Source organism: Rattus norvegicus, chromosome 9, assembly GCF_021556685.1.
Source record: "Rattus norvegicus strain SHRSP/BbbUtx chromosome 9, alternate assembly SHRSP_T2T, whole genome shotgun sequence".
Lineage (NCBI taxonomy): Eukaryota > Metazoa > Chordata > Mammalia > Rodentia > Muridae > Rattus > Rattus norvegicus.
In genome coordinates, this window is record NC_141542.1 from 105,631,233 (window position 1) to 105,642,178 (window position 10,946).

General features: G+C 54.8%; 1 protein-coding gene across 1 annotated transcript; it reads right to left on the reverse strand.

Annotated features, from left to right (window-relative positions):
• Positions 1-5,536: 5,536 nt before the first annotated feature.
• Gbx2 (gastrulation brain homeobox 2) lies at positions 5,537-8,116 on the reverse strand. Its single transcript, NM_053708.3, has 2 exons — positions 7,556-8,116; positions 5,537-6,513 (listed from the first exon to the last, which is right to left on the reverse strand). Exons 1-2 carry the CDS (start codon positions 8,076-8,078, stop codon positions 5,990-5,992), a joined length of 1,047 nt encoding a protein of 348 aa, NP_446160.1. The 5' UTR covers positions 8,079-8,116; the 3' UTR covers positions 5,537-5,989.
• Positions 8,117-10,946: the final 2,830 nt, after the last annotated feature.

Sequence of the window (10,946 nt, forward strand, 5' to 3'; positions counted from 1 at the left end):
CCCCCATTGCCTGCCTGGAACCCTAAAAAGGTGCCATAGGGATGCTCCGCAGACCAGGCAGACTGATTTTGAGAGCCTACTTAGCAACCCCTTCTGCAAGCGGGTCAGGGCCAGTGTAAGCCAGGCTGAGGGCTGTCCCTTCCTTTCTCCTTTTGGGGCCTGGTCCCCCGCTTGGCTTTTGTTATTCAGAGCCCCACCGCCCAGTTCCTTTCCCGGGGTCAGGCGGCCACTTCCAAACCCCCAAGGCGTTCAGAGCTCTGCTGGGTCCCTGTGCTACCAGGTGCGCCCCCGGAAGCCGGGTCGGGGGTAGGCAGAGAGGCAATGAAGAGGAGGTGGGGGGGGATCGGAGTTGGCTGGGCAGGGCCGCGGGGGACGGGGCGGACTTAATAGGATCAGATCAGTGTAATCGCATTTCAGCCATTGTCATTCGAACTGCCGGGAGCCCGAGGTGGGGGGTCGGGCCCTTTAAGGTGATGCGCGGCCGCTAGAGACGCTCTGGCATGACAAAGGCCACTAGGGATCCAGTGGCGGGAAATGAAGAGATGAAGGCTTGAGGCAGGGGTCGCGGGGGATGTGCCTCCCGGGCCCAGCCTGCCTAGGCCTTTGCCTGTGCTCTGGCCACATGGGATTCAACTTTGGGGTCAAGCCCACGGAGACTTCCTTCAACCTGGGCGCCTATCTCTAGTCTCTCCCTGGATGTTCCTCGGGGTAGGGGAGCCTCCGCGGCTAAGCAGGAGCCAGCTCCGTGGGGTCGGGTGACCTTCTGCAGCTCCGACCTCGATATTGATAGGTCAGCCTGGGTGCAGCTCCCGGGCCGCCACTCCGGGGGTGACGGGTTGGAGACGAGGGAACACAGAGGACTGGGGAAAAGCCATAACCTGATGTTCCAGGAAGAGGGGCTCGCTGACGTGCTTGTAGCGCAGGGACTGAGCAAGTCAGAGGCCAGACTGGAGAGGGTAAATGAGGCTGTTCTGGGAGTCCTCCAGGGGCCAGGGAGGTACTCCATGCTACGAATATCACGTTGTAAGAGAACTCAGGCCAAGTGGAGCAGGGGCAGCCGGCCTGGGTATCAGGGGAGAGATTCTGGCAGAGTTTAGAAGCGCAGTCAAGGCCAGCTTCCTACTAGAAGAGAGATACGGCAGGGTGGGGTCCCGAGAAACTCCAGGAGTACAATGGGCGCTCTTCAACCAATTCTTGACTGTAGCGGACATGGGATGTGGGGAAAGCTGAAGGGCAGGAAGGGGAACACACATCACACACACACACACACACACACACACACACACACACACACACACACACTACTGCTTTCACTTGTTCTTTCCGGTGCATATCCCCCAAGCTCCAGCCCCCACACGCCTGCTCACTGCGGACCGAGTCCATCTGGAGGGAAATGTCTAGACAATCTCAGCATCTTCTAGGACCGCAGCACTGCATGTTGGCCAGAAGCGCCAGGGACCCGATGAGCTGTGATGGTCCCCAGCCCCTTGACATCGCAACCAGTAGATGTAGGTCTTCCAACACCTCATACCTGTTGACCCATACCCTACCTGCCATAACCTGAACACAGGTCCTCGGATTGGGGGCCTACAGAAGGAGAAGGCACAGCTTGACCTTTCCCCAAAGCCACAGAGGGCAGAAGTCAGCTTAGGGCTCCCACTTCTAAACTGTTCAAATAGGCAATCAATTTTTATGATGTCATTTATAATTTATGCAGCTTGTCTTCATACATATGGTGTTGCTTTTGTGTGTCGTGGTTTCAGGTGCTTTATTACTCTGACGGTGTGATTTGCATTCAAGTTCAGTTAGCAAGATCATATTTCTCCTGTTTACACACCATAAGGGCTCCAAATGAAGATTAATGCCACCTCTCTCTGTCCAGGCCATCACTGTCGACCTGGGCTGGAGCTCCCTCCTAGATCCCAAAAGTTGGCTAAGCTAGACCCAACTGACCTGGTGGAAAGGAAGGTAGTGTTAGGGAAGTGCTCTCTCTTAGGGGGAGAGGAACCCATCTGCCTCAGCTGTGCACAGCTGGCCAGAGGATAGAGGTTCCTGTGCACGGGAACTTCCCTCCAAGAGCCACACAGCTAAATCCAGCAGATCCCTTGGTTATGTCAGAAGGAGAAGGTACGGAAGTCAAGTTGGCTGGCAGGGCTGCTTTGAGGAGCTTGAAAAGTCCTAAAGGAAAAGTAGACGGTGAGCCAAAATGTGCTTGCCTTGACCAGGCCCTAGGGCTAAACGACGGCCTTGGAGGCCCTGTATGAGGCTCACAAGACACAGCTGAACCGATTAGGCCAATTAAACTCCACCTAATGGAAAAGAAAGGGAACCCACAGACCCTTGGGAAAAGGGCATCTTGGAAGGCAGGACACACAACTAACCAAAGTCAGACTGGTCATGAGTGGCCAGTGCCAGCTGGAGATGGCCCAAAGGCCTTGCACTCTGCCCATTTAGCTGAAAAGGCACCCAGAAGGAACCATCCCGGGGAGCAAAAACTAGCTGTCTGGGTAACAAGCTTGTATTAGGTCTTAAAAAAAAAAATTCCAACACAGGTTAGGGCTGGAGAAAGCCCTAGACAGGAGGCTAGGTTGCTTTGCTTGAAAGGCACTCCCAGTCTTCGAGGGGAATTGGAGGAGCAGGCTGCTTGGACGAAGATCTGGGTGTAGGTTTTCAAAGCAACCTCTGTTTTCCAAAGGGTTGGGAGTACTCAGCTCCCTGGTAGGGAAGGATTCTGGGAAATGAGAACAAGGGTCACAGGGTCAGGTGACAGTTCCCAGGATACCCCCCTCCCCCATGAATGTGGATCTGAGGTCAGCCCCCAGGTGTCCCACTGCACCAGCAGCTGCCCCCCCAGCCTGTGCACTCCTGATCGTAATTATTTGATCTGCAGATGTAAGTGGAATTTATTGTAACAACAAATATAGTGATGTCAAAACCCAACCTTGGATTAAAGCCGGCAGCCAAAGGGGAAGTGTATTAATTTCCAACAGCATCTCAGGCCAGAGCCTATTAGAACAAGCTATTCTTCAGGCCCCCCCATCAGAATTAATCATTGGGAGTTAATTTGAAGCTCAGACAAGTTGCTGTTAATTTAGTGCAGGGAGGACGGGATGGAGTAAGAAGCTGAGGTGCTGGCCGAGCCTCGTGGGTCTCATTAATCAGCCAGCTGAGACGGCCTGGCTTGATTACAATTTGCAAAAAAATTCATTAGGGCCCAGGCGATTGACAATTTTTCTCTCTGCCTGTGATGTGACTCATTAGGCAGCCAAATGAAAGCCGTGATGACGGCCATGATGACAGCGGCCATCAAGGGCTGCCTGTTTATCTTCCTGCCCTCGGCCTGTCTCCAGGGCCTCGGGATCTGGGCTCTGGGCTTGCAGGGCCCTGAGGGCCTGGGGAGGAATGGGACAGCTCTCTATGAGGGTGAGAGGGCGAGTATCTCAGGATCCTCCCTGTGCTTCTAAGTGGTGAGACAGTGCTAGGCAGCTTGGGTCTCACAGTGGGGATTCCCGAAGGCGGCTGCTTATTTCCGGGGACATTTGCTTTCTCAAGGGGTTTATGGGGGTCAAGATTTCCATCCTCTGCGAGGCCCACCCAGGACACCCAGGCTTTGGGAGAGAGCTGTCAGGAGTTATAACATCTAGTGTGGTGGATAGGTGTATGAGGGGGCACCCTAGGATCCGGGGTAGCGTTGAATTCTGCAGTGCCACTGGAGTGGGAGGACGCATCTCATCTCGAATCTCACCCAGTTCGGGGCTGGACCCTTTCCACGGTCCCAGCCCCTCCGCAGACACGCATGCATTCCATCGAAGGTCTAGTCCAGGTTGCTGTGTATGCAGAAAAGAGGACTTGGGAGTCCCTTAGGACCTAGAATTTTCCTCACCCGCCCTGACACCAGCCAGAGGAAACCCGGCGTAAGCAGTTAGTGCCCACCGATGACCAGGGACCAGGGCTCCGTGCACACCTGAGGGAAGGCTCCGGGGAGCCCCGGACAATACAGGTTTGGTGTGTCTGTGCAGGATGCACAGCCCCCACCCCTTTCCTGAGGCTCCTCCTGGCGTGGAGAATAGCAGGAAACTCCAGTGGCCTTAGGAGTAAAGGCCACTGCATTACCTTGTCTTAAAAACCTAAGCCCGAGGCATTTCCCAATACTGGAAATTTTCGGAAGGAAACCAATACTCGGTGACTTCAGCCCTCCACCCTGCGCCTGAAGTCCTGAAGTTTGGGCAAAGGCATCTATGTCCCGACCTCTGTGCCGCTGAGAGGTGACCAGTGCAGAGAGGAATACATTAAGTCAGTATTGACCCAGGGTGCCAGGACTCCCCTTCTTGGACTGGGACCACAGCATAAGACACACAGCTGCGTTGCTGCGGGTTCACCTATCCTATTTGAAAAGTTGACGTAGCCGAGCCACTAGTTTCTCTTTGGGCTGCAGGTTTAACAGCCAAATGGACTTGGGCACCATGATCGCCGTCACTAGCCTGCTCCACGCTTCGGGATGCGCAGTCTTGCAGCGCCAGGCCCGGGCATCTCTCTGGACGCGTCGAGCACTGACACTGCTTCCCGCTCCTGTCACCGTACTAAAGTTAGAGGGGGAGGAGTGGAGCAGGTCACGCCCCTCTCATGCTTTACAGGTCGCCTCTCCAAGGCCGAAAGACGCCCTAATCTTAGGTTTCTGTGCACTAACACACCACCAACTCACTACGGTCCCTTCTCCCTTCTTCCTTTGAGGGGCGGCTGGCCCCAGCGCCCTTGGGGTGGGGCAGTGGTCAGGACACGCCCCTTCTGACCCCGCCCGGAGGGGGAGGTGCGGGGCCTTGGAGCTCATAGCCCTCCTCCTAGCCCAGAGCTGCCGGGAAGCCTCGCAGGGCTTGCTGGGTTGCGGCTCCTGTCGGAAGATAACGCCTGTAGCCTGATTTATGGATCCGAGGCCCTAAGAGTCAGCGAAGACCGCTGCTTTTAGGGTCGGAGTTTCTTGTAAGGAGACTGCTGCATCAGACTTGGAGCCCCTGAGTTTCTACAAGCTCTCTACTACCAGATCTTGCTTTCCCTCCTCTTCTGGCTAAAGTTTGCCAGTTTCCGCAGGCTATTACACATAAGGCCAAGCCATGGGGCGTTCCACTTTCCTCAAATGTAAACTAGGCTTTCTGAAACTCACAGTTCTCTCCAATTAAAAGCCTATTCAGGTGCTACTTGGCTTATGGCCTGTCAGGCTTGGTCGCAGCAAGCCACTTAACTGGCCACAAACTGGCAGTGTCCTCGAAGTGCCCAGGTGATGGGCACTCTTATGAGGCCCCAAAGAATCGAGCTTATAGTTTTCCTCGCTTTTTTTTTATTATTCACAAGACTGAGATTGTTTAAAGGTCATAACTTATATGAAAATAAGCTACATTGAAATAAATTAAACACAACGGAGACGTGCTTCCGACATGGCTCAGGTAGGATATACAAGCCCAGGAAAGAAAGCCAGGCAAAGGCAAGTGAGCAAATTCCTAGACTGCTCAAAAAACAAAACAAAACAAAACAAAAAAAAACAAAACCAAAAAACCGACTGCTCTGCACTCAACTCAAAAAGCCAGAATAGAAACAAACAAGAAAATGAGGTTAAACCGCAGTGTTCTTGGGTCTCCCGTTTACCTTTGGGAAAGTATGGGAAGTGGTCGCTGAAGGAGACAGTACAGTGGTGGTTTTGTTTCATCTGGAAAGTGTAAGTGGAGAGGTTTGATCCTATCCCTTTCCAAACACTGCAGCTGAGATCCAGTCTATATAGAGATCTATGTACAAAGTAGGGTTGTATAATAAATATTTAGTGTATCTTCTGGTGTGGCTGTAGCCCCCTTTAAGCTGGTCTAATGAATATACTCTCATTTTGTTTGGGATGTCCACATCTGGGAGGTGCCTCTGAGTTCTGCTTTAAAGAGTGGAGTCTGACACGGGTTCCCTCAAGTGTTAGGGCCTCTCCACGGTGGTGTCCACCCTGGCTGGGCCCTCAGGGTCGGGCCTGCTCCAGCTGCTGGTGTTGACTTCGAATAGCGAACCTGCTGACATGGACAGGGATGGGGACTACGATCTTGGGGTTCCGAGAGGGCTCCCCCGTCTTGGAATTGGCGTTGCCTGCCTTGACACGTTTCCACTTGGCCCGGCGGTTCTGGAACCAGATTTTTACTTGCACCTCGCTGAGTTTGAGGGCATGGGCGATCTGTGAGCGCTCGGTCAGGGAGAGGTACTTTTTGCAGTGGAATTCCTTCTCCAGCTCCAGCAGCTGCTCGCTGGTAAAGGCAGTCCGCCGCCGCCGGTTCTTGCCTGTGGACGTGGTGCTACCTGCCGCACCGCCGCTCTGCGGGGTCTCCTCCAGTGCGTGGCCGGGGTCTTCTTCCTTATGAGCAGTCTGGCCAGGCAAATTGTCATCTGAGCTGTAATCCACATCGCTCTCCAGAGAGAAGCTCTCCTCCTTGCCCTTCGGGTCATCTTCCACCTTTGACTCGTCTTTCCCTTGCCCTCGGACAGCCCCGACTGAAAGCAAAACCAAACGGCATTTTATTACATTTTGAACACTGCCTTCCCTAACCCCTTCCCACTTGGGCGCCTCACCCCTATCCCCCCACCCCCAGCAGATTGTCTTTCTATCACATTAACACATTGCGATTTCCTGGCCTTTGAGGAGTGGGGGGAGCGTGAGAAAAAGCTCAAAGGAGAGGAGACAGCAGAGGCGACGGCCCTTTGCCCAGAACCATCACTCAAGGGGCTGCCATATCTCCTGCGCACCCTTCCAGCCTCTAACAGCTTAAGTAGCAGGATGCTGCTTGGACCTCAGGCCCAAGGGAACGTTCCCTTTGTTTCCCCGGGGTTCAGGGCTGTTTGAAGACCAAGGGAGGGTTCATGAACCTCCCCACCACCATCTGAACACTAAAATTAAGTGAACCTCAATTTCACAGCAGAAGGAGTGAGTAGCGCAGATGCCAGACAGCAGTTTTCTTGAGACAGATCGTTTGTGTCACCTTAGGAAGTCCCCCACCGTATAGTCCTAGCAGTGTGTACACACACACACACACACACACACACACACACACACACAGTCCCGCAGGAATCTGGTTCTCTTAGACGAGCAGAGAACCTAGTGAAGATATTTTAGTCTGGACTCTTTTGGGTACATGAGCAACTGAAAAAAAGAAAAACAGCCCAAATATGCCTCTCTTTAAGGTTGCAACACATCAAGGACCCTCAGTCACCATAGCGTGTGTGTGTGTGTGTGTGTGTGTGTGTGTGTGTGTGTGTGTGTGTGTGCGCGCGCGCCAAACGCGACACCAGATGTGTGACCTGGAGCAGCTAGCAGGAAAGCGTTAAACGCTATCTTCCCCCATGATCCTGCTTGTTGCTTGGCGTTAAATGCCCCATTGGGAAGCTCCGGTGGGCATCACCGCAACTCCTCCAGCTATTCCCGCGGAGGTCGGGCGGGGGCGCGGCCTCGTCCCCCGGGTCTCGGCGGGAACCCAGAGCTGGCCCGCCCCCACTCCCTCCCGTCCCCGCGTTCCGGCTGCGCGCGCCGCCGACTCACCGAGCGACGCTTGCACCGCTTCGGCCGCAGAGAAGGCGAGCAGCGAGCCCTCCTTGGCCAAGAAGGCTTTGCCGTCCTCCGTATCGGCTTGGAGCGCCTCGGATTTGTCGAAGTTGCCGCCTCCAGGCAGCGGCTGCGGAGCGAACTTGCGGGCGGCGGCCGCCTCTTGGTGCTGGGGCGACGCAGAGAAGCCGCCGGGCAGCGTGGCCATGAGAGTGGAGGTGAGCGCCATGCCCTGCGCCAGGCTGGAGCAGAAGCCGGTGGGCAAGCTGGGGATCTGGTGGTGAGGGTGCGCGGGCGGCAGCGCGGGCTGTAGCGCTGCCTGGGGCAGCGCGGGAGGCGGCGGCGGCGGTGGCGGCAGCACCACCGGCCGGTAGGGCATAAACATGGGGTAGCCGGTGTAGACGAAATGGCCGGGACTGGGCTGCGGCGGGCTGCCGATCAGCGAGTCTATGCTGAAGGCGGTACTACTCCCCAGCGGGCGCTGCATCATCATCAGCGACGGCGGGAACGCTGCGCTCATAGACGCGTTCGGGAGAAGCCAGGGAGAGACGAAAAGTCCCCGCGCCCCGCCGCCGCCTGGAAGCCCTCCGGACGCTGGGAGTACCACCGGGAACTCCGGGCAGGGGCCGAGCGGTACCCAGAGCGCAGACCACGACGCCCCTCAGTGCGGGACCCACAGCATACCCGGCCTGCGCGGGTGCAGCCGCTGAGCGCGGTGAGGCCGTGCGCCCTAGGTGGAGAGGGCGCCGGGGACCTCGCGTTCGCCGGAGCCGCTCCCCGCTGTTAGCCCGTCGGAACGCGCGCGCGTCGCGTCTGCAGCTCTCGGCTCAGCTACCAACAGTGCGTGCGTCCGTCTGTCCGTCTCCGAGTCCGTCTTCTCCCACGGGCGGCTGGGGAGCGCGCGAAGCCGGCGCACTTGTCTCTGGCGGGCGCCGCCAGCACCTTTAAATCGCGCTCCTCTTTCTCATTCACATTTTGCCTGCTGCCCAGCCGAGCTCGTGTCACGTGGGGCCGAACGCCAACTCCTATTCGCTATTCATTGGAAGGCGGGGCGAAATTAGGGCTCCGCCCCCTTTACCCAGGCCGGCTGCAAGCGGGCTGCGGGCGCCACCGTTGGAGCGTGCTGGCCTGGGAGCTGGAGCCCATTTATCGCGCGGAGCAAACTTAAGAGGGACCCTTGCTATCTACCCGACTCAGACCTTAGAGTCCCTGACATCCCTGTGGAGGCCTCCTGAGAGGCGTCTTGAAGCTGGCACCCGCCATCGATGGGCCGGGAGTGTTTTACTTCCTTATGGTCACTACAGCAGAACCCTGTGTGATGCTCACCTTAATCATGGGTGCTCTGGTTGTGCCTAGGGTCCGGGCAAGGTCTCCGGGTTGCTTTTAGGGTCTTGCCTCTGTAGGTCTGCTCCCAGAGGCGCGCCTGGGCCTGTGAGCCCTTGCTCACACTACACGGAAGCTGCAAGGTTGCTTGCGGCCCGCTGGTGGCAGGGCGGTCAGGCTGGTGGTCTCCCCCATTCCTGGTTGGACCCTCCGCGAGCTATTCTTGCTCATTTTTCATGACATTCTTAATCATCGCACCTATTTACCCACTTTGCCAGTGTGCACCAAAATAACAGCCACGATAATTATGATAATAAAGCGAGTCTTTTATCTGCTCCATCTTCAGGGAGGAATGGGGGGGGGTTCAACGCCTCTGGATTGTATAACGTGAGATTATCCTGATGAAAGCTTTATGATGTTTGCTCAAATAAAAGCTGCGTTTTGTAAATAGGCACTAATTAAGCACGTTGGCAACGGAGGGAGCTCTCACCCTGGCTCTGCGCAGCGCGAGGACTCCTGGGCACGCGGTTCCCCTTTGCGTACTGCTGGATGGAGTTGAGTCCCTCAAGATATTTCCCCCGTTTTCGACTATGGTAAACAGCCGGGAATTTGGGAGTTAGGAGATTGGAGGGATTGCAGCAAAAGGAAAGTCTTTTGGGATCGTTTCACGGCCGAAGGCAGACCCTACCAAGCGCGCGGGGCTTCCTCGGGTCCCCGGTCCTGTTCTTCAAATTCCATGGTCTAGACGTCCTTCCGGAACTGCTGACAGCACCGGGCCAAGGAGCAAAGAGGGCATTGTTACATAGGCCATTAAAAATCAGTTCACCCGGAGGAGCTCTGGTTGGGGAGTTGGACCATGTTGAACCTGTATTATGTATCACAAGCACATTTAATTGGAAGATAAAGATAAATCGATCTTTATGAATTTATCGACCCGATTCTTTGAAGCTCTTCTTTCTCGCTCTTCCTCTTTCTCCCGCTCTAAGCCCAAGGTCCCCCGGGGACGTCTCAATCCTAGAGCATCTTCTCGGGCCAAGAGTCTTGCCAGAGAGCAACTGCCCACCCAGAGAGGTAAGATGGGAGGGTGAGTCCTTCGCGTCTCTTGGCCAGGAAAGAACTCGCTGGCCCGGCTGCCAGCCGTCCTCCTCTCCCACCAGTGTCCCCTCCCCTCCCCTCCATCACCCGGACAAAGACATCTCAAACGCCTTTCCTCACTCCGGGCCGCAGTAATAGATGGTTTCGGCAGCAGGCGGTTTGAAAGGAATTCATTAGGGCGCTGCCTCTATTGCGTCCCTTCACTTCACGCCCAGACCTCGAGATGGCTTAGGCAGTGTGAGGGGAAATTAATTCCCTTTGGGATACACGGGAAGGAGGTGTCTGTGGGCTCCTCAAGCTCTAGCCCCAGTTTGCCCACAAAAGAGGATAATCGAAGCCCAAGGCAAAAGGCTGGTTTCTTCATGAGCATAATAAATACTCCCTCTTATTATGAGATACTTACAGTGACAGTCTCCAGTGCTATCACCTTGTTGTTATTCGCTCTCCCCCACCCCAACTTCCTGAATAACGGCTTCCTTGATTTACGTAGCTACAGCCAGGGACCTTCGCGCTTGCCTCCGAGAGGACTGTGTGAGCAGTTACTCATTTACCTGGTTCCTCCGGCTTCCACTTTGCTCTTTCACTGTAAAAAAAAATATTGTTGTAGAGACTTCTGTTTACACCCAGAAAAAGGGAAAGACAGGGATCCCTTTGACTATTTTGGTAATTCCACACTTAAAGTTCAGCAGGAAGATTGAGGTCCCTTGAATTATAGACGCACTTGAAGTAATTTGATGGCATATTATTTGTGTCCATAAATTGCCACGAAAAGTATTGACTGCAGGAGTTACAATGCTAATCTTTTATTAGTGAGTTCAGATAATTTTTCATCGATACGAATTTTATTTACTAGTGTGCTTTTCCCGAGTGCTTGCAGCAATATTTTTCTCATCTAATGCTTATCAACTGCTTAGAAAATGACTGTTTGCATCATAAAAGGATCCTTGTGTTTTGGCGTGATTAACAAGCT